General features: G+C 41.6%; 1 protein-coding gene and 1 pseudogene across 4 annotated transcripts; one reads left to right on the top strand and one right to left on the bottom strand.

Moving 5' to 3' along the window:
* Positions 1-104: 104 nt before the first annotated feature.
* Positions 105-21,198, bottom strand: LOC115142528 (puromycin-sensitive aminopeptidase-like). 4 transcript variants are annotated; one of them, XM_029682050.2, is made up of 23 exons: positions 20,829-21,198; positions 17,765-17,855; positions 17,498-17,575; positions 17,173-17,294; positions 16,612-16,719; positions 16,092-16,292; positions 15,813-15,909; positions 15,681-15,714; positions 15,330-15,444; positions 14,983-15,147; positions 14,727-14,831; positions 14,495-14,555; positions 14,256-14,365; positions 14,081-14,144; positions 13,799-13,938; positions 12,539-12,673; positions 8,234-8,474; positions 7,642-7,784; positions 7,098-7,154; positions 6,570-6,677; positions 6,074-6,229; positions 2,526-2,573; positions 105-2,416 (listed from the first exon to the last, which is right to left on the bottom strand). In XM_029682050.2, the coding sequence occupies exons 1-23, from the start codon at positions 21,120-21,122 to the stop codon at positions 2,081-2,083; spliced, it is 3,009 nt and encodes a 1,002-aa protein (XP_029537910.2). In that variant the 5' UTR covers positions 21,123-21,198; the 3' UTR covers positions 105-2,080. The 4 variants fall into 4 exon arrangements, with proteins under 4 accessions (XP_029537910.2, XP_029537913.2, XP_029537912.2 ...); XM_029682053.2 differs by having other exon boundaries at positions 8,255-8,474; XM_029682052.2 differs by having other exon boundaries at positions 17,771-17,855.
* Positions 21,199-21,588: 390 nt separating this feature from the next.
* Positions 21,589-24,358, top strand: part of LOC115143618 (large ribosomal subunit protein mL45-like) — a 6,645-nt pseudogene continuing 3,875 nt past the window's right edge.

The raw sequence follows: 24,358 nt of genomic DNA, 5'->3' as shown, positions 1-24,358 counted from the left end.
TATAGAAAGGGGTAAAATAAACTGGATTTGAAGACTCATTAGCATATCAATGCATCATCCGATCAAGGTACTGTAAACCAAGGTGAAAAGACAATCTCTCATAGTGAAGGATATTACCACGTTACTTTATTGTACTGTATCTTCATTTCTGTTTTGGCAACACCAGCGTCACAGCCGTTCTGCCAAAAACGTTTTTTTTTCTCGGAAGCAATGTGACATTCAAAACGAAGTTTGACCAATGAGATGATGAAAAACGGAGGCCTTTTTCCCCCACCCACTACCCCAAAGCGTTGGACTGCAGCGTAATACTGCAATGAAAATATAACGGCATGTAAATCTCAGATATACCAACATCCCCCACCGCAAGTTTACACCTTGTGAAACAAAATGTAAAGACTGATTTTACTTCCCACCATCTACACATCATACCCATTTTCTTTATTCTCATTTAGGTCAACTTGAATTATGTACAGCGTCCATTTCTATTGCAGTTTTTCCTAGAACCATTTGTAATCTATTTATGATCATGTTTTTGCTTTATTAGGATCATACAAAAAAATATTAAATTGTATTAAGAATTGTTAAATTACATATCAACTGGTTTCCAGGCATGCACACTCACACCTCAATCATAAATCAACTCTACTAGTTTGACATTGAAGTCTTTTTCTTCTTCTTTTTTTACTTTAATGAACACCAACTGTATTTTTAAACAAAAGCACAACAAAATGTTCCAGGGAAAGGGGGACAATTATTTTGATGATCTTCTCCGGTAAATGTTTTCTAAGCCACATCAAATTCTATATAGATATACTCGTTCAACAAGTCTGTGTAGATCTGTTATGAAACAATATTTTTACTTTGCAGTGGAATATCACCCACTTCAGTGTAATAATTATTGCAAACCACCAATTTAAGGCTTCAGAGTTCAATAGCAGTGTTAAGTAAATCCTATCATTTCAAAGTTCAAACTGGGCCAGTACATCATTAAGTTTTTTAACTAAAGTTTCCTGGTGTTAACTGCACTAAAGGGCCAAGTAGTGTTGTTTTACTAATTCTTAAGAATAAATGAACGTTTTTCCTCAACGTTAAAATCACTGCATCTTAAAAAAAACAGGTTTTTGAAAACAAGATGTAATTTTGTATATAATGTGGCAGATGAAGAAACCATTTAATTATGCATGTTTGTCATACTATATATAATTCTGTAACTTTACCGAGGGCTGATAATACAGGCTACAGAAGAGGGGAGGGGGGTGTTGATGTGGGGAAGGTATGTATCAAATGCCAGAGTAGGATGATGGATGGAGGGGGAAGAGGGGCAGGTAAGGTAACGATGAACATCGCTATTCAGATTTGTGGAACGTCTTTGCAAGTATGCTTGCATTAAACAGTATACATGTAGTACCATGCTAGCGCTGCTCACCTTTTGTCCTAACCGTTATTAGAGATGGAGATCAGTGCCATGAGTTCATTTAACTACCGCCAACAAAACATCAAACGCTATATTATCCCCATTCTGCCCAGCTGTGCTCTCACCCAATCACAACACCTGTTGGGTATAAATCAGCAACTGCGAAACGCCGATGGCAGGAAAAAAAGAAAATAATTTGTTTGTACAGAAAACAAACAAAGTGAACAGCAACACAGGATATATCATATAATTCATGCTTTTTTTTCTCCATAGAGTAGGAGCAGGTGATGAGAAAAATAAATTCACAGTTTTCAAACTACGATGCAAGGCTGTGTGTGTGTATGCAAGTGTTCATGTTTTGCGTGTCGTAACTGTATGGGAGTGTGAGTATGCACTCAGACTTGGTGTGCATCTCAAATGGAACCCTATAAAGTGCACTAACCAGGGCTTATTTGGCTCAAGTCAAAAATAGTGCACCAACGTAGAGAATGGAGTACCATTTGGGATGCACCCTGGGATAGCCATTTCGCAAATCATATCTGGGAGTGTTAAACCCCATTAACCAAACTCATGTATCATCTTCCGATGGGCAGAATGGGGGTAACTACATTCCTTGTCAGACAAATGAATTTGCTTTGTTATTTATGTATAATAGTCTTTTCTTTTTCAACGCTTGGTTAAATTCTTGGCTTGTTTGTTGACGTCATCGTCGTTTGTATTTTTTCTTTTAGAGAAATTAAGCCTGCTTTGAGTATGCTCGCTCTCCGTCCATCTATGGACTGAGAAGGGGGGGGCCGAGGCAGCTATGATGCAGGGAGGTCCGCGCTGGAAGAAGGGGGGGGGGGGGGCTGGGTTGTTCAGACCGGGAGCTTTGCGCTTCAGTAGATACTGGTGAATGTCGTCGGCATCGCGCTTGAGCCAGGCGGCATTCAGGAGAATGTTCTCGCAGCACTGCTGCACCGTGCGCTCAGCCGCCGGCGCTTGGTGGCTCTCGAAGAAACTCTGGAAGACACAAAATGGCCGCATGTAGAATTAGAACTACAGAAGTTATTTAACCATTTTATTGAGCGAGACCACTATATTAAAAGACGTATAAACCAATGATGCTCACCTTCACTTCAGCAGCCATTTTGTCAATGGCGAATCCATCCACAGAGAGCTGTGAAGAGGGGTGAAAATACAAGTGAGTTGGCTTAGGTCATTGGGCCAAAGGCAAAAGCTACCAGTCTTCCATAATACATTCCTCTTATAATATATACAGAGCATTCAGAAAATATTCAGACCTCTTGACTTTTCCACATTTGTTACATTACAGCCTCATTCTAAAATGTATTAAATGCCCCCCTCAATCTATACACAATACCCCATAATGACAAAGCAAAAACAAGTTTAAAAATATTTGCAGATTTAAAAATGAAAAACAGAAATATCACATTTACATACATGTTCAGACCCTTTACTCAGTACTTGGTTAAAGCACCTTTGGCAGCGATTACATCCTCAAGTATGACGCTACAAGCTTGGCACACCTGTATTCTCCCATTCCTCTCTGCAGACCCTCTTAAGCTCTGTCAGGTTGGATGGGGAGCGTTACTGGTACCAGGTTTCCTCCAGACGTGACGATTGGCATTCAGGCCAAATAGTTCAATCTTGGTTTCATCAGACCCGAGAGTCTTGTTTCTCATGGTCGGAGAGTCCTATGTGCCTTTTGGCAAACTCCAAGCGGCCCGTCACGTAGCTTTTACAGAGGAGTGGCTTTTACTGAGGAGTGGCTTCCGTCTGGCCACTCTACCACAAAGGCCTGATTGGTGGAGGGCTGCAGAGATGGTTGTCCTCCCCCAGATCTGTGCCGAGACAATCCTGTCACTGAGCTCCATGGACAATTCCTTCGACCTCATGGCTTGGTTTTTGCTCTGATATACAGTTGAAGTCAGACATTTACATACACTTAGGTTGGAGTCATTAAAACTCGTTTTTCAACCACTCCACAAATTTCTTGTTAACTTCTTAACACACCCATCCCGTTGGTGGGATCATTTTAGTCAACATCAGCTGAATTGTAGAGCGCCAAATTCAAATTAAATTACTAAAAATATTAAATTTTCATGAAATCACAAGTGCAATATAGCAAAACACAGCTTAGCTTGTTGTTAATCCACCTGGCATGTGATATTTCAAAAAAGCTTTTCGGCGAAAGCATACCAAGCGTTTATGTAAGGACATCTCTCTCAGACAAAACATTACAAACAGCTAGCAGCAAAATAGATTGGTCATTAAAGTCATAAAAGCAATAAAATGAATCGCTTACCTTTGATGATCTTCGGATATTTGCGCTCATGAGACTCCCAGTTACACAATAAATGTTCCTTTTGTTCCATAAAGATAATTTTTTATTTCCAAAATACCTCCATTTGGTTGCCGCGTTATGTTCAGAATTCCATAGGCTCAAGAGGTCAAGACGGGGCAGGTGACAATTCCAAATAGTATCCGTAAAGTTCATAGAAACATGTCAATCATTTTTTAATTTTTTATAATCAATCCTCAGGTTGTTTTTACAATATATAATCGATAATATTTCAACCGGACTGTAGCTTCTTCAACAGGAGAGAGAGAGAGAGAAAATGTCTGCTCCACTCTGTTGGCACATGCAAAACGCTGCTGGCATCCAGCCATCCAATGACGCGATGTGATATTTCTCGCTAAATTTTCCAAATAAAAGCCTGAAACCATGTCTAAAGACTGTTCACACCATGTCGAAGCCATTGGAAAGGGAATCTGGTTGATATCCCTTTAAATGGAGGGAAGGCATACAATGGAAGAGAGCTTTCAGGAAAAACAGCACTTCCTGGTTGGATTTTCACAGACAATATTTTGACAGTTTTGGAAACTTTAGTGTTTTCTATCCTAATCTGACAATGATATGCATATTCTAGATTCTGGGCCTGAGAAATAGGAAGTTTCATATGGGTATGTTTTTCATCCAAACATCAAAATACTGCCCCCTACACTCAAGAGGTTAACAAGAAACCTCCACAAGTCTGGTTCATCCTTGGGAGCAATTTCCAAACACCTGAAGGTACCACATTCATCTGTACAAACAATAGTAGGCAAGTATAAACATCATGGGACCACGCAGCTGTCATATCACTCAGGAAGGAGACACGTTCTGTCTCCGAGAGATGAACGTACTTGTGTGCAAAAAGTGCAAATCAATCCCAGAAGAGCAGCAAAGGACCTTGTGAAGATTCTGGAGGAAGCCGGTACTAAAGTATTTATATCCACAGTAAAACGAGTCCTATACCGACATAACCTGAAAGGCCGTTCAGAAAGGAAGAAGCCACTGCTCCAAAACCGCCATAAAAAAGCCAGACTACGGTTTGCAACTGCACATGGGGACAAAGATCATACTTTTTGGAGAAATGTCCCCTGGTTTGATGAAACAAAAATAGAACTGTTTGGTCATAATGACCATCGTTATGTTTGGTGGAAAAGGGGGAGGCTTGCAAGCTGAAGAACACCATCCCAACCGTGAAGCACGGGGGTGGCAGGATCATGTTGTGTTCACAAAATAGATGGCGTCATGAGGAATGGACAATGACCACAAGCATACTTCCAATGTGGCAAAATGGCTTAAGGACAATAAAGTCAAGGTATTGGAGTGGCCATTACAAAGCCCTGACCTCAATCCCATAGAACATTTGTGGGCAGAACTGAAAAAGTGTGTGTGAGCAAGGAGGCCTACAAACCTCACTCAGTTACACCAGCTCTGTCAGGAGGAATTTGCCAAAATTCACCCAACTTATTGTGGGAAGCTTGTGGAAGGCTACCCGAAACTCACTCAGTTACACCAGCTCTGTCAGGAGGAATTTGCCAAAATTCACCCAACTTATTGTGGGAAGCTTGTGGAAGGCTACCCGAAACGCTTGACCCAAGTTAAGCAATTTAAAGGCAATGATACCAAATACTAATTGAGTGTATGTAAACTTTTGACCCACTGGGAACATGATGAAAGAAATAAAAGCTGAAATAAATCACTCTACTATTATTCTGATATTTCACATTCTTAAAATATAGAGGTGATCCTAACTGACCTAATACAGGGAATTTTTACTAGGATTAAAATGTCAGGAATTGTGAAAAACTGCATTTAAATGTATTTGGCTATGGTATATATAAACTTCAGACTTCAACTGTTCACTGTCAACTGAATGACCTTCTATAGACAGGTGTGTGCCTTTCCAAATCATGTCCAATCAATTGAATTTACCACAAGTGTACTTCAATCAAGTTGTAGAAACATCAAGGATGATCAATAGAAACAGGATGCACCTGAGCTCAATTTCTAGTCTCATAGCAAAGGGTCTGAATACTTATGTAAATAAGGTATCTGTTTTGTTGTTCTTAATAAAATGTGCAAACTTCTCTAAAAACCTCTTTGCTTTGTCATTATAGGATAGTGTGTACATTGCTGAGGAATTGTTTTTATTTAATCCATTTTAGAATAAGGCTATAACGTAACAAAATGTGTTAAGTCAAGGGGTCTGAATACTCTCGAAATGCACTGTATACAGTGCCCTCTGAGGAGCTGAGGAAAATATGAGAATAAGAACAGTTAAACAATGCTTTGGAGAAAAATTGCTTAATGAACGGAGCCTTTACCTTGATGAGCCGTGATATGAGGAAGCCGCCCTGGTAGCGGTTGTGAAGCTCCTCCCAGTTGTCTTTGACAAACTTCCAGGCGGCTTTCCTTCCATGCTTACTGCTTCCGGCCACGCCCCCGATTACTGACACCGTGTCCTGAGGACGCACATCCTCCTGGGTAGGGGAGACAGAGGGGTCTGTTTTTGCCAATTTCCATTAATTCATCATGATCATCCTATAAGCAAACTCCAATGACCAAAACAACTAGGAAGGCTACAATTACAAAGCTAGTTAACACCAGTGTTAACAATTGCACCGGCTATATTCAAGAAAGAATACCATTAAAGCGAGACAAAAAGGACAAGGTGTAAATAGAACACCAGGTGTAAATAGAACAAAGTGTAAATACTAATGTTTCTAGGGATTTTTGTTTCGTCATTTATATTCTCCTGACAAAATAGCAGGCACAAGTAACACACTCCAGTTGCTAGGGCAAGAATGGTTGTGCACATACCGAGAGGGCAAAGGTGAGGACTTTCTGGATGAGGTCGGGGGCAGAGATGGCTCCCAGCACTCTCTCTATGCGGTTCTTCTCCTCCTGCATGTCAGCCTGCTTGTGAAGCTGAAGAGGATGGGAGAGATTAGACCGCAATAATGTGAGAGAAAAATATATACATATTATACCTTTGACATTTATGTGACAAAATCAAATTATATCAATTGACTGTGATTAAATCTTTATCTGTCAGATTATTGGTGAGGCTTTAACGAGAGTCTAGGACATGGAACGAGCTGGTAATCCTGTTCATCTGACTGAGGAAATGTAATTGAAATCGTTCATGATACAATATATGACTCATGATATTGAGGAGGCTGATCTCCAACCAGCTGTCCTGGCTGGGGTGTATTGTCTAGGAACCAAATGAGCAGAAACAGGGAGGGACTAATCTGAATTTATCCAATAAGAAATGCTTGGTTTCGTCACAAAACATTTTGCTATGGTGTGAACTAGTGAATACACCATTTAGCTGGTGTGACTTACCTTCAGCATTGTGTCCAACGTGGCACTGTCGCCATGCTTCAGCACTGTTAAGTATACCTGGAGAGAAACAAAGACCATACACATGGGCATTCAATATGGTTTCATCACTTGATTTTACAAGCTTTTTATGTCTTTGTCTCATCATAAACGGCATCTACTTCCAGTCATGATGGTACTAAATAACTATCATTAGTACTTAAATGATCTACAAATGAGAAGTCACTGTTTGAAAGTAGAATCAATAACATGACTACAGGCCCATTGTTGAAATGTTGAACACAATTGATTGAAATTAATGGACAGGTGAAAGCAGTACTGAAGAAGCGTCACCTAGCCAACCAGAGGCCTAGGTGGAGACGTTATCAAATTGCTGACCAATCAAATCCTTTAAACATTCACGAAAGTCATCAAGAGCCTAGGGTTAGATGGCAAAGGTTAGTTTGGAATGGGGCCTTTGTTTACGTAACTACATGTTAAGAATACGTGTGTGTTTCTATGAATAAGTGTGTGTGTGTGTGTGTGGCGGGGGGGCAGAACAGCTTACTGGGCTCCTGAGGTCTGCAGAGAGGATCTGCTTGCCTTCCACATGGTCTTTGAATCTCCGCCGGGCCTCCTCCAGCGTGGGCTTGTGTCCCGCCTTCCCCAGCTTCCCCAGAACCAGGCCCCTCAGCAGGGCATCCAGGTGACCTGAGGGGGGGGGGAGAATAGGAGAACCGGGGGCCAGAGAACAGAAGGCGAAAGGAAAAAAAGCGCCAGTCAATCTCAAACATGTTAAAAACAAGCGCTTTGATACACTGAACTTCATCCAAAAGGACAGAATTTATCTACTGCTAGGCAATCCAGGAGCCAGTAAATCCATACGTCACCAGCTCTGGGCTGATACCCCTACTACAGAAAACACTTGCCTAATTCCAAACCTGACCCTTAGCCCCTAACCCCTAGGCACTTGAGCAGATCTGAAAGGATCGTATAGGTGTCAGCAATGTAACAGAAAATAAATCCCACCAGTGCAACATAGATTGATTACCATCTCTCTTACACCTATCCAACACATTCAGAGCGACATCAAGTGACTTGGGGCTTAAGGCTGAGGATCAACTCCGGAATGACTCGGCAGCTCAGTTCTTAGCTCTTACCACCGGCCCCAGGGGGCTCACCTTCGCCCTGCTTGCATTCCCAGCCCAGCTTGAGGCCGATGGGAGTGAACAGGTCCCGGATGAACTCCTGGATCTCCTCGTGGAAGTCGGTGTGGGAGAGCAGGGAGGAGAGCACGCCCAGGTTGCAGCTCAGGTCGCTCCACACCGTGTAGTTGGGCTCGTTGACAAAGGCCTCCATCAGCTTCAGCACCTCCACCGTGCTGATCATGCCAGCGCGCGACTGTTGAAGATGATTAATAGGATGAACATGGGGGACAAGAAGAGAAGGAATGGGGGGGGGGTGGAGGTAGAAGGAGAATAGAAGAGGAAAATGAAGGAGCGGTAAAAGAGGAATAGAAGAGAAGGAATATGAATAATGAAGGGAAGAGGTGAAAGAGGAATAGATGAGAAGGAATATGAAGAATGAGGGAAGAGGTAAAAGAGGAATAGAAGAGCAGGGGAAAAGTTAGTAAGAGTCACAGTATTGTGATGTTATGTACAGTTTTTGTAATTGAGCCCTGAATGGATGGGACAAAGCTTTTGAGGAATAGGATAAAGCAGGAAAACAAGTTGATTAGATTACACATTGTTTATCTAACGTCTACAGTAAACATCTTCATAAGAGGCTTTGGTGAGAAAAAGGCCAAAGAATCAATGCTTAACAATTCACATGACATATCTTAGTCGACGAGCTTAATTCTCATGGTACTGAGGGAGAAAGGAGAAGTATCGTTACCCAATAATAAGTTACGTTTACATGGCCACAAAACACACAACAATAACATGTACAGGTAACTGCCAAAAAAATGTAAACACGAGTAAATGAGGGATACAAAGTATATCGAAAGCAGGTGCTTCCACACAGTAGTGATGTGAGGGTTGACTCAGAAGCCGCAGACCCCGCGGGTTGATCCGTGGGGTGGGTTTAGGCTCATTAAATATTATATAGATGAAGGGCAGGTTGAATAAAGAGAAAATACATACATTTTTAATTTATATATCTATAGGCTACATTGAGGTTTTTCTTTCATTATTTTTAGGCCATCTGGCATTTGTATGTAAGCCTATAAGCTTTTGGGCCGAACTGTACACGCACCAAATAGCCTACATGCCAATCACAAAATACTTTTGGAAACGGACAGAAAAAGTGAATGTCGATCCACTGAGGGGAAAAAAGGAAAATGTCGGAGTTTAAATAAGAGAAATGCGGCAAAATGGAGGTGAAAATAAAGGGAAGCCCAGAAAAGTAATGTTTGGGGTACTATACATATTCGACAGTCAACACAGGGAACTTTAGCCTACTGCTCAGGTGAATTAAATGGAAACTGAAATGTGGACACTGACTGTAGGCCTATAACCTCTCACATAACCTTAATATTAACTCCTGCAGAATTAAGCATTTCTTGCAGCACCAAATGTACATTTTGAAATATGTGGAGAACTTTCAGCATCTTAAGAGAATGCGATTGCAGTTAGGGTAACAGCTGTAGATGTGCTCTCTTAAATCAGCATGATAAAAGCTGATCATATTTCCTACCACGTAAAATATGCATCCAAGCCGAATTTAAAACTTATCAGAAACATGTTGGGTCGTTTTCATAGCTTTCTACTTCCTTACAACCGGTCAAAACGACAGCGAGCTTGGGTGCCATGTGCAAAAAGATGATTGAGATAACTGGCTTTAAAGTTCCAAACCTTCATTGGTTTGAATGGTGTTCATTTTTTATCTTGTATTCTTCTGAACTTATCAACATGAATTGGGGTATTTAGAGTACTATATAGGTAGAGACCATTGAACAAAACAAGTCAATAACTAGATTTTGACAAAAATGTAGATAGAACCTTATTAGGGCTGAACCCATTTAGCCGACATGGTCGATAGTTCGGTCGATAGGCTGTGGATTGATCGACCAAGATTTTTTGTACTCGAGCAGTCCCACACAAACACATTTTTTAAATGGCACATGAGAAACAGGTCTGATTCACACCTCTGAGTGGACTAATCCATTGTGGAGGCCGCGGGGATGGCACACTAGTACATTTACCGTTAATTCCCATAATTTTTAATCTACAATGTTTGGCTAGTTATTTCTGTTAATGCATTCAATATATTATTATTACAGTCTTAACGTTCTCATTCTAGGAGTGGGTATGTTTGCAGAGCGCACAACGTAGGCTACACTTCAGAAAAAAAAGTTTGGTTATATTTCATTCCATTTACAAGTTGTCAATTTATTCATTGTCCTTTGTTTGAAGCGCTACTGTCAATTTTGATTAAGGACACACACCTGATTACGCATAGAGGTAGGACTAGGACTCACTGTATCCTTATAAGTGATCTGATACCATTTCTGATTGTCTTAACTCACCATTCCTGTGGAGCTTCTCAAAGTAATTTATTTGCCTCAAACAGCAAGTAAACAATATTTTCCTTAATGTAGCAATTTGAACAATATTTCCAGCTTTTGATTATCCTACCACTCAGCATGAAAGGGGAAAGAAAGTAAAGCTTAGATCCGGTGGAAACGTCATAAAATATGCCTTCCTGATTACTTCTTAGCCCTTGCGCAAATAGCCTACAGCTGTGTGTCTGGAGCTCACTGGTGCAGGAAACTGAGGGCCCAGAATATTGAGGGCCCAGAATATTTTACACAATGTTGCAAGCACCAGCTTCCGGCTGGACCAAGTTCATACAATGTTTCAAGTTCCTTGCAGACAGGCAAAGCCAATGTGATTTATAGGATTTTTTTTATTTTTTATATATATATTTTTAAATCAGGATATTTTCTACCTGCAGGTTGCAATATACATTTTTGGGCTTTATGTAGGATATTTTTACATATTGGCAATAGAAGTTACTTTTAGAATTGTATCATTTAGATTAAAAAGTGCATACGAAAATCACAGGGACAACCTGAGGCCCAAGCTCTCGAAATATCCTTCCAAAATGTCAGATTTATATATATTTTTAAATCAGAAACGCATATAAATTAGGCAAAAATAAATCCTACACCCCTGTCAAAAAAAACGTTCCGCCGTCTGACTGTAGCCTACAGTACAGCGCATTTCCTATATTTGCGGATTAGGGTCCGGCCCATGGCCTCCTTTTTTAATACATATAGTCGTGTGCAGTTGCGGATGACCCACGCACCACTACCACAGATGTGGTTCCTGAGTTAATTAAGCAATTATCATCATGATGATTAGGGTCATGTATAAAAATGCTGGGCAGAGAATTATTTTGGCTACCACAGCTATAGACAGGTTGGCGAAAATGACATACGTGCGTCGATGCTAACCAACCAATCCAACTACGGCCCCATAGGATGACAATGCCCCCAGCCACAGGGAATAAGTAGTCACTGAAAGTTTTCATACTCATCAAACCAATGTAAACCAGGGCTGTCCAACCCTGTTCCTGGAGAGCTACAGTCCTGCAGGTTCACTCCAACCCTAATCTAGCCAACCTGATTCTAATAATCAGCTGGTTGATAAGATGAATCAGGTTAGTTACAACTGGGGTTGGAGTGAAAACCTACACTGTTCTGGCTAGTGGTGGCCCAAGAAAAGGGTTGGGGAACCCTGACGTAAACCATATGACATGGCTGTCTGTCACCAGATCTCAAACCAATTGCACACTTACGGGAGATTCCGGAATGGCACCTGAGACCGTGTTTTCCCACGACCATGAACAAAACACCAAATGATGGAATTTCTCATGGAAGAACGGTGTCGCACCCTCCAAGAGAGTTCCAGAAACTTGCAGAAGCCATACCAAGGTGTATTGAAGCTGTTCTGGCTAGTGGTGGCCCAACGCCCTATTAAGACATTTGTTCTTTTTTACTTAACACGTATTTTTCTTAAAATACAATGTAAGCATTTCACTGTGGCGCATGTGACAAATAAAATTTGATATGACACTTTATGTTGGGGTTTCCTGCACAATTACAACATCGAGCGGCTAGAGTTTATTTTAGGGGAAGCTTTGACCCTGGGCTTCCTCAAAAATGATCTGGTTATACACTAAAGGGTGTGTTTCTTTGCTACTGTAGCGCTAGGCTAGACAGATGGGGCCTTGCTATATGGAAGAGGAAATAAGGGTTTTGTGGCAGAAAGGATGGGGGAAAAAAAGTGACTTTCAAGCCATTCCCTGAATATGATTGTTACAGGAACTGACCCTTTCCCTGTCCATGACTGACTTTATATACAAGCACCATAACCATACATATCCAATTTATTATTGAGCTTTAGCGTCGAGCTAAAGGGCATGTTGGTGTAGTGTTGACGGTAGTCTGTGCCACTGACCAGGGAGAAGAGGTCGTTCTGCAGGCCCAGACGGTCAACAGGCAGCAGGGTGAGGTCTCTGATACCAGGCAGCAGGCCCTCCAACATGGCCGAGCTGTACTGGATCCTGTAGAAGCCTACTGTTCCTGGGTTGATCTATAGGGGGAGGAGGAGGACAGTTGAACAGCGGCCAAAGACTATAGCCTTGTTGCCAATCTGTTTTCTTCCACTACTTTTGTCAGCGTCATGCCAAACCATTTGCGGTTACAAACTTGTTAGCTAAAGCGGAAAATAAATCTGCCTAACAAGCAAGTGTGGAAGAAAGCCTTTATATGCTTGAGTGACACCCACCCAACAAATAAACAAAATTAGGTTATATTCTAGCCACAAAAAGTGCAGCTTAGCATTAAGGAAGAGATACTTTCTATCCCTTTGATCAACTCCGTACATAGAGCAGTCTCTGTTCTGAATGGCACACTCATAGTTTCACTCTCCCTACCACAGCCTTGGGCAGTGGTTCCCAACCCTTTTCAGTCACTGTACTGCCAATTGAAATTCGCTCTGCCCGGAGTACCCCTGAAGTATCCCCTTGTGCATTTTAGCAGTAGGCCTATGGTCTCATGAGTCTTATCAAGTACCCCTGTGGATAGGCCAAGTACCCCTAGGGGTCCTAGTTCCCCTGATTGGGAACCACTGGCCTTGTGGATCCTCTTTAGCATTGATAACTAGATAGGGACTAGCCAGGCTATGATCCCACTCAAGCAACCACTAGTCCCAATCAAGTGGTTATTCTTTAATGGTTCTCAGTTCCTCAAACTTACTTTGACATTAATGATGTCCTTTCAGTGAACAGAAATGTATATGGTCCATTCACAAATCCTGACCCTCTAATGACCCCTTCAATATCCATCTGTGTGACCTTTTGACCCCTTTCAAAGACCTTCAAGGGTCATCGTTTCCTTAAATTCTCGTCCACCCTTTTGGTCAGGTGATTGGTTTACTGAACTCCCAATGATCTCCCACCCGTTAGTAAACACGAAACAGACTCAGAATCATGAATGTTACGGCCCATTCACAAACGTTTATAATTCTCCAAGCAAGCAGACCTTCAAGGTCATCAGCATTCTTGTATCCATTACGCTTTTATTAGACAGATTTCTATTTCCCTAAACATGCAACTCTGTATAAGGGTTATAGTACAGATTGTAAGGCCTCAGGGCTTGGTTTTCAACTCAATTCTATATTAGACAGCTGTAATAGGTGGAATTTTGTTGTCATCACCTTGACCCACTGGTCAGGGCTGATGTTGTTGATCGTGATGGTGGTCTCTGGGCTGTCCAGCAGCACCTTGAGCTTGGTACAGCCGGGGTCCTCACCCGTACAGATACTGATTGGTACCATCCAGTTAGGGCAGTCCTCACCTGGTGGATGATTGACACAAGCAAGACCCAATGAGATGGAGCAAAGTAGGAACTTTGTCTCAAGTAGCTAAGTGACAAGTAGTGAACCAGCGATTTGTACTTGGCTTTTGTCGTGTTGATTTATTGGAAAATATTATCTTACCATTATGTGGTCCACTGGCACAGAATTTCTTCTGAGATATCTTGAGGATGCGATCATCCCCTTGCTACAAAAACAAAAAGTATTTGATTTAATACACAAACTGCTATATCCACAACAGGATATAAAACAGTAAATTCATATTGTCCCAAGACAATTTCCATTGTGGTCTATTTACCTGCTCCTGGTCCACTACGATTATAGGGAAACCCATCTGCTTAGTCCAGGAACTCATCACCAGGGCGATGGGTTTCCCGCTAGCCTGTTCCAGACAGTCCCATAGGTCCTCTGGGAGAGGAGGTGGGGAGAGAGTTGGTCAACAACCAATTACAACGCTCAAATAATAATCTTGTTATAATGGACCAGACATGTCCATTATAAATTCCTGAGAAATTATAGGAGACTTGACAGTGTTACCTGTTGCTGCATTTCTATGTTGGAACTTCAACAGATAGGAATGCATTCCTTTCCTGAAATCCTAGAGACAGAAGAAACAAATAGGTTTACAAAAGAAAAATGCCAGAGATGAAAATATACAAATACTTACCAGAGACACTTGTTCACACAATACCCTTTTAGCTAGTATATGAAAGAGAGCTAGACTAATTAGTGGACAACATGGCAGTGTGCCTGGGCAGCAGCTCCTCACCTTGTCTCCTATGTAGTTGTGCAGCATACGGATCACAGACGCTCCTTTGCTGTAGGATATTGCATCAAAGATTTCATCCACCTCCGACGGGTGGCCCACGTTCACCTGCAGTCCAGGGGATCAGTCAGTTCATGCTTTCGAAACGCAGTACGAGGGTCGCTTTCATCTGATAGAGATACCTCACGTACATTCAAATCTACTGGAAAACTTTGGTCCAGTACACACACAGAATCTTACAAATTTAAAGACAACACACCTCGATGGGATGACTGTTGTCCAGCGCATCCAGGTCCAGGGCGCGGGTGTAGTCGGCAGACACAAACTGTGTCCAGATGTCGTAGTCAGGGAAGCAGTGGTCCACACAGAGGTACTCGATCCATGATGCGAAGCCCTCGTTAAGCCACAGATGGGTCCACCATTCCTACAAGGCAAGGGGTAATCATATTGACTAAATCCAATTCAGGACAACAATGTATACCCCAATGCAATTGAAGAATGTTGTTCATATAATTTAATCTTCAATAATGTAATGTCCTTCTGTCATTGATCAGGAGACTGCTTTTAGTTTCTACATAAGCAGTAAAGAGCGCAGTGGTCGTTTACCATGGTGACCAGGTTCCCGAACCACTGGTGAGCTAGCTCGTGTCCCACCACCAGGGCCACCCACTGCCGTGAGGACGAGCAAGAGTTCTTCGGGTCAATCAGCAGCGCAGTCTCCCTGGGAAACGAGGTCAAACAGCGAGGTCAACTCGAAGAAAAACAAGCGCAAAAGCGATTCATTTCACACTGCCCCTAGTGGTAGCATGCATTAACACAAAAATACATTGAATATAAAATCACATACATTTCCCGCTAGTGGTAATCAAATAATCTTTTTGTGGAATAACATGACTGGCAGGCTAACTGTGCATCCTCTCATTAGTTGCAAATTTAGCAACATTACTTTAGATTTACCTGTAGGTAACAAGGCCCCAGTTTTCCATGGCACCTGGGGGGGGCAGCACCAAGCGTGTTAGATCTGGACTATAATTCCTATTTTTCATCACAATATAATAATTGAAATAGAGTCATATGAATTGTACTTACCAGCAGCAAAGTCAGCGATCGCTATTAGATCAATTTTAGGCAATGGGTAAGGAACATTGAAGTAGTCGTTGTAGAAAGGTAAGGTCTTTACAGCAACCTGTGAGAAACATGGATAGAAAAAACTAGATATCATTTCCATTTTACACTTGACACCAATAGATAGTTGCTGCTAGCACAACAGTCATTCATCAATGTAACAAACAGTCATAGTGATACATGACTAGTGTTTTGTACTGGTCTAACCATTATCCAAGTTTAAAAGAAGTAAAAACAACTCACCTCTAGTGCAAATTTCCCTTGTTCCGCCTTTCCGGTAGGTGTGTAGACGCGTACGGTCACGCCGTCCGACGATTGGCCTTCTACAAAGTCGTATTCGCCGATGACGAACGCTACAAGGTATGTGGACATAATGGGGGTGGTGGCGAACTTCACTTCCAAAAGGCTGTCATCTTCTGGATGTGGCTTTCGATCGATGACATTCTGTGTCATTGAGGACAAGGGCATATTAGTACGGACAGAAAATGTAATCAGAAAGTCATAGGGTCCGCAATGCTTTTGAAGAATGAGCTCATAGCCTTTAACAGTCCACAGGGCAGACATCTTGGAAAAACATACTAATTCAGTTGCATTTTGAATGCCAGCAGACTTACTCTTGTAGCTAGATGGGAGGAAATGCAGTGACCCAACAAGACAGTCTTATGTTACATAAGCCAATGTTAGCAGAGCGCAACAACAGAGTAGCGAAATGTGACTCAAGCTGTTTGGCGTCCCCAGGCAGAAGAGTTAGTGTGACACGTACCATATTTGACAAGGCTACTCGGTCCTTGGGAACTATCAGAGAGATGTCAAAGGTGGCTTTGATAGCTGGCTCGTCCCAACAGGGGAAGGCCCGGCGAGCGTCCGTGGCCTGAGGAGAGAATAGAGGATAGAGGAGAAAAGACCATGGGAGGTTAAGCAAAACAGAGTGGACAACACGTTTCACAGCGTGGTAGGTCAGGCAAACATCCTGGAGGGTGTCAGAGGGCTGCTTTATAATAAAGCTCCTCCAATGACCTCTAGTGAAAAATGAAAATAAACAACATGCCGTATATAGCAGCTGGACATGTCACCCCCCCACACACATTTTTTCTAAAGATAAGAGATGAAAGTTGAATTATGAAGAATCTCCAACAATGGTTGCTAAAACATTCAGCCTATAGCCAGGGTGTGACAGTCCTCAAACATTGGGGTCAAATGGCAGTCACATTCCTTTTAAACTATTTCAACATGGGTTAAGCAATCAACTCTGCTGCCTAGAGAAACTGTCCTCTTTATGGTAACAGAAGTAATGCAGGACAGGAGGAGCGCCTAGTTACTGTACCTCGAACTGTGTGACAGCAGCATAGCGGATTTCTCCTGCAGGAGTTGCATATTTACTTCTGTAGAAACCTTTCATTTTGTCATTCAGCTCCCCAACAAAGTCAATCTTCAATGTACCGGATCCTGGGAAACAGGTGCAAAAAAGCCAGCATGTGTTTATCCAGCCTTTACGACAATAAGAGGTTTGTTTTTGTCAACTACAAACAAAAAGACATGGCATGATGTCAAACACCAGGAAGGATAATTAATGGCAGAGTGTGGAGGGTTCATTAGAACCCTAAAAAGCCCTGTAGCCATTCTGGTTAACGGCGAGTCCTTCAACTTACCTTTCTGTAGAGCACTAGGGAATGACAGAGTGACTTTCTCGTCCTCATTTTGATAGTTGAATCCTGTAGCGTTAATTTCTAAAGAGAAGGGAAAAAATGCAAGGCTGATATTCGCTGCCATAACATACAAAAATAATATACAAACGTGCCTAACAAGGCCTAGAAAGCAGGTCTAATCAGGAAATAGAATACATTGAATATATAAAATATATAATAGTTTGTCTATATTTAAGACAACTGTGAAAAAAACTATTGACAGAATCTCACCCTCACCTTCCCCTCCCTCTGGTACAAAGGATGCTGTGATGATGTCGATGTCAGCACAGTTCATCACAATCTGATTAGTTGCCAGGTTAACCTGGAAAAACGACAGAAACACAACTAGTGTAAGTAAAATCGGGGACTAGCAGACCCTTGCATAAATACCTGGGATGACATAAGAACGCCATATTTTTAATTTGTGTAAAAAACACACATATTCATTCTAGAGTCCCTCAACGATAATACTCCCTCAATATAATACTTTTAAACTAGTATATTTTTTGTTTTTCCTGCCATAAGCAAATCCACTATAAGGGTAAATCTAATCTGTTATGTGTCAGACAGCAGCGATAGGGATCAAACAACTTACTGTAGGCCAAGCAGGCTAAACCTACAGTGGCTCAGTGTCACCGTGAAAACATTGTGACTTGTCAGGGAGATCGGAACGGGAGTAAACGATGGTTTGGAGAGAGGGAAAGAAAGAGACATCCTGTAGGGCTTCTGACTAGAATGCAATGTGATAGCGGTCGACGTCCGACTTATTGAGGGCGGAACCCAGCAGCACACTCAGATGCAGCTTTGAGAGAGTAGGCTAGTCCCTTTTATTGACGGTTGGGTGCTGCCGTAGTAGTTTATTTTGATACTCAAATCGAGAGCTGGGAGGTTGTAACCGAGAAGGCAGGGATGTAATTATAGAGCGTGCTCGGTGATGGCACGGTGCCACGTCGCTATGCGTCTCGTTGGCTATTGTGCGGTTATCTGACAACTTCTAAATCATGTTCTGGCTTTGTCATTAACTTGGCTAATGAAATTATAGCATGTGCATGCAAATAACAACCATGCAACTGACAACACAGCCCATGTATTGCAGTTGAAATTGCCCTACTTGACAGCTATTTGTCACTTAAACGCTAAGAGTAGCCTAATCTTTCATGTAGCCTAATTTCCTTGGAAAATGCTGTTCACCAACTACATAATACAATGTGCCATCCTCCTATGGATAGGCTACCAAACATAGATCAGTGGCACATAGATAACCATACAGTAATCTCTTAGATTTAGACAACGTGTGTGTGGAAAGTACTAAAATAGTTTAGCCCAGCAGTGTCATTGAAACACAGCCAGTGTTATGTCCACATGATGACTAGTAACTTGTGTTCCTAGCCTGTGTTCTGAGATGAAGATGGTGTATGCAAACATCCGAGGGCAATATACACACCATATTTGGCACCAAATATGACACCCATTAGAAACTAATTAAATGAAGCAAGTCTAATACACATGTGGTGTAGTATTAGGGATGGGCAGTTAACATATATGTCAACAGATCGCAACAATGCCTAATTTATCATAAACATTACAGATAACAAATCCTAATTGCCCCACACAGACAAAGTGTACAAAACATTAAGAACACCTTCCTAATATTGACTTAAACCCCCTCCTTTTGCCCTCAGAACAGGACTATTTTGTCAGGGAATGGATTCTACAAGGTGTCAAAAGAGTTCCACAGGGATGCTGACCCATGCTGACCCAATGCTTCCTACGGTTGTGTCAAGTTGGCTGGATGTCCTTTGGGTGGTGGGCTATTATTGATACACACGGGAAACGATTGAGCATGAAAAACACAGTAGTGTTGCAGTTCAACACAAACCGGTGCGCCTGGCATATTTTGTCTTGCCTATTCACAATCTGAAAGGCACACATACACAATCCATGCCTCAAGGCTTAAAAATCCTTCTTTAACCTGTCTCCTCTCCTTCATCTTCTACACCGATTGCAGTGGATTTAACAAGTGACATCAATAAGGAATAACAGCTTTCACCTGGTCAGTCTAGGTGAATCCAGCGGAAAATAGGCTGGAGACAATTATTTCCAAACTGCTGTTCGTTGTTGAAACACATTTTCCTACTTCAACCAATCCATTTATAATTTGTGAAAACTGTCATCATTTGGCAAGGAATGTAGTTTGTGTATCCCATCAGTTAGATACATTTTTATAGGCATTTATTTATGTAGGCCTAACAGGAGCTTGTGATGCACACTCAGCACGCCTGTGTGTAGGGAGCAGTCAGAACGCAATTGAGTGAATGAGACATGGAGGGGTAAGGGAATTTTGGGAGAGAAACGGTGTAATATTTGGCTTGCTTTCTTTTTTGTTGTGTCCCGAAAGTCAAAAGTTGTCTTTAAGACAAAATGTTCGGGTAGCCCAGGCACATTCCACCAAATAGTTAAGTATATTAAAAAATAATAAAAAAAATAATCTATGGTTAAAGAGCGAACTTTGACATCCGTATGTAGTAATTGGTTAACACCAACATACCAACAGTCAATGATTATGAATCATTTAGCTAAATTTGTCGTGCATATCATCAAACAAGATGAGTTCTGGATATTACACGTCACGGGTGTTGTGAATGTCTAGTGTTTTGTCATTTCATGGTCTGCTAGCAACACGCTTGCAAAATAGGTTATAACAGAGGCGGAAGCTGGGCGGTCTTCTCTAGTAGGAAGACATTTGCTAGCTATGATTTAGCAAACATTAGCTTAGTTAGCAAGGTAGCACTAGCGCGCATGCTAACTGGGTGCGCTGGCATGCAACTAACGTTAGCATTTAAGCTAAATCCACATCTTTGCACTGACGTTGATCATACTATACATTCATTTCAAGTGAGATGTAGTAGTGACTATTAGCCAGTTAACGATTTTCAAAACTGACAGCGAGTTAACGTTAATGTGCCTACCTATCTAACTAACTAGTATTAACAGTTAACTAACAAATGACGGTTCAGCTAGGTAACTAGTTACTCTGGACAGTACCATTCGGGGCAGGTAAAGTGCTAATTTATTTTCAACCTAGCTAAAGTGAGCTAGGCTAGCTGTTTGTCACCACTATCATGGGCTAGTAGATAACGTTAGTTAGGAGTTTGCTAGCTAACGTTAGACGACTAGCTAGTTAGCATTTTGCCGTTCGCCATTCGAACGTTGTAAATTAGGCAAAATAGATTACACAGGGGAGTCCCCGTCATGCTCAAAGTACTACACACATTATTTCAATTACTTCACCTACCTTCACAATCGCCTCTAGCTTGCCCTCGAAAGTGAAGTCGATGAGGTCGGGCTTCAAGCACAACCCGTAGTTGACCGGGTAGACGTCAGTGGGCAACCTTACGAAGGGCCTCCTTTCAGGCATGGTGTCTGTATTTTGTCTGGTAGCGCTTGCGAAGACGGTGCTGCTGTGTATTACTCTGAATTTGATAGTTCTTAAGTCCTGCAAAATGGGATTCGACAACAAAACTGGATATTGGGGAATGACTCGTTTTACGAATGACAGCGAAACCCGACGGCCGAGAACCAGCAACATAAAATCCTTAGCTAGAAATGTTGCCAGCTAGAGTCCTCCCCTCTCACTTCAAATCCACCGAAACAACGTGTGTAGGAGCGCAGTATGACAAGGAAACAGCGTCATCGCGGAGGACCACTGAAACAAGGGGGTGTATTCAACATTTTTGGTTTTTAATTTGTTTGTTTGTCAATTGCTGTCCCTTTTTTTTCTCAAAAAATATAGCTATATGTTATGTAAAATATTTGACATAAATCATAATTGATAATTATATGCTTTCTGTTTGTGGCATTCCTTATTATTAGTAGTAGTAGATAGTAGCAATGAATGAAATAATCTGCACTCTCTGAAAATAAGTAAGAATTTGTATCAACAACAGGTTGTTTACCTTGTTATGTTGTGAACGTTTTTATGGTTGCCTAGTAGTGAGTGTGTGTAAATCACTTATGGAAACCAGTAGTCAGAGGGCTTAGCTACTCACATGGCTCATGTAGGTCATTGCAGACATCTCTCTATCAACTATATGTTGTTTGCTTAAGAATCCTACTGCTGCCAAGAAGACGTGCACAGCCATTGCAGGTGTTCGAAGTAGCTGCTGCTCAAGTCTTCAGAACATGTCATGAAAAAGCAACCAATTTAAGAGACAATTCCATCATCTAAACGCATGTAACGCTTTATTATCTGTGTCCAACGGCTAAGCAACTGGTATTGTAGCCTGTAACCATAAGAGCCAATTTATGCTTGATCCAAAAATGTGGTCGGATGTGTATGGATGGTGTGATGCAGTTGCGAAGCCAAGCATAAGTTGGCTCTCACCATAAATGCTGCATGGCCTATGCAGACGTTGGAATGACCATGTTGCACAGAAGGTTAAATGTTGGGCCGCACCTTGTAGACAAATCTTAGATTGTTGGTCTTCTGATCTATACATCTTTGATATATAAACCAACAATAACTGAAAGCAGATTCTCAAGATAAAAAAAAATCTAAACAGTAATAGTTTATTCTAAAATGCAGAGCAAGGTGGAATAGCCAAAGTGACCCCCAAAACGTTTCAAGAAGAATCGTAACAATGCGCAGCACAGCAAAGGTTTATTGTTCTTGAACACACCTCAAACTGAGTCTGACAGCAAATATGGCGACGTCCATGAGAAGGACATTAATGCCTCTGCATCGGATGAGATTCAGCAATTTGAAGGTATTATTTTAGAAAATTTTGATTACATTAGCTATAAATGACACATAATTCATTGAAATATTGACTGCTCAGCCCCAGAAAATGCCACGGAAAGCTGTAGGTTTATAATCAGCAGTGGCTAGCTAAGTTAACCTAGCTCAACCCAGCAAGCAGATATTTCTGGAAGGCAACTCAACTGAGTTTTAAACCAGTTTAACTACCTAGCTAGTCTATACTCATTAATCAATCACCGTAGCCAACCTAAAATACATGTAACTTAATAAGATGTCATAATTGCATTTTATAACAGTTTACTTCAGTCTCTTTGACTAGCATTTTTGTATTTATTTCCCAAACCAAGTTGTTTGTTCAATTAAATGCATAAACGAAAATGTACTCGAATGTGCCATCATATTATGATATCAACCATACAATAATAACGATGTGCAAATCTCTAATCTCCATGAATTGCAAACCACATTAACAAATTCTGCTATAACCTTTATGCATAGACTGGTACTCCATGATTTCTTATCTAATCCACCTGCTTTTCCCTCATGCAGAATGCAGAGGCTTCGCTGGAGGTACGGTATCCCCTGCCCTTTGTTGTCCCGAGAAGGACCAAGAAGCGCTACCCCCGCAGTGGGGATAAAAGGAAAGGCAGCAGCGTCGGCAGATCAGGAGGCCAAAGCCAGAGCGGCAGGAGTACATGGAGAGAGACATCAACATCGCCTGCACTGGTACAGACCTGTTTATGTGCGTATACACTTTTCAAAATGTCAGACAGTCTGACACTACTGCTGATTACTGCACATCATCAGTAGTGTAAGACTGACAGCCATTTTGAGAAGATATGTTGTAGACTTGTTCTCAAAGCGAGCTAGACCGGTACAGTATCAGCCATATGCATTGTGGTTATCTTAAAGTTCAAACCTTCCGTTTGTTGTACACAGAATCAAAGTTAAGAGGGTTGCCACTGTTACAATGAAGCTTATAATATACGTAGTCACAATAACCAATATCTCTCTCTTTTCCACTACCACAGAGGGAGTGTTTGACCCCTATATCCCCCCAGAAGGGGATGCTCGTCTCTCCAGTCTGTCGAAAGAGGGCCTGAAACAGCGCACAGAGCAGATCAGCTAGCCTCCCAGCTAGCTTAAGACAGTCTTCCTGGGTCACACTCTAACATTTATATTTTTGTAGGATATTGAGCGATCGTTCCTTATCTTTCACACACACTCAAATACTCCCAGCTAGCAAAGACTGTCTGTCATGTACTTGTTAGATATTCTTACTCTCCATTAGACTTAGACTGAGTACCTATTTGTCTCTTATATTGCATTAACGTCTTTGGCGTTGAAACAAACCCGGTCACACTTTAAACAAACTTATAAAGATTTTATAGTCCATTCATGAAAACCTTATAAAGGGTTTATGAAGGCTTAAAAGTTGTAGTTCATTTAAAGTGGGAACACCAAACCTTCTCTCCACTGCAGGATACGCAAGATCAAAGAGCATGACGCTGAGTTCACCAAAAAGGCGTTCCCAGTGAAAGCTCAGGAGATCTTCGTTGACGTGCACAATGCTCTCACACAGTAAGAGATACACTCACTCTCATATGACCCAAATCAACTGCTCCCTATCCTGCTTACACTCTTGGCTACCAGGCAAAGATGATCTGTGAAAGGGGTGGGTGGTGTCCCAAGTTATTCCAGTGAGGCATTTCTAATGGAAGTGAGATAGTGACTCACTGGTCATAATGGATATCTTCCTTTCACTGATATAGCTTGCTGTGAAAGTCTGTTTAGGCTAATCTTGTTTGTCAATCTGAACTACCTGATTTGGCCTAGTTTTTTGGCTTGGTCATTAAGAAAATGCAGCGGGGGGGAGGGGGGTTAATGTGGGTGTCTTTTGTGTGTTCGCACATGGTAAGTGTTTGTACATTCACTCTGCCAAAACAGTACACAGTTAGTCACTCGGCCTTCTAGATAACTTGAAACAGTCTAACCAGGTCTTGTCTTGAAGTCACCTAGGCTAGCTAGTGCTAGCCAACTTCTTTTGCCAATTAGCTTCAGCTGAC

Source organism: Oncorhynchus nerka, linkage group LG15 (genome assembly GCF_034236695.1).
Source record: "Oncorhynchus nerka isolate Pitt River linkage group LG15, Oner_Uvic_2.0, whole genome shotgun sequence".
Taxonomy (NCBI): domain Eukaryota; kingdom Metazoa; phylum Chordata; class Actinopteri; order Salmoniformes; family Salmonidae; genus Oncorhynchus; species Oncorhynchus nerka.
Note: the sequence above shows the minus strand (reverse complement) of the source record. Positions and strands in the feature narration are given on the sequence as shown.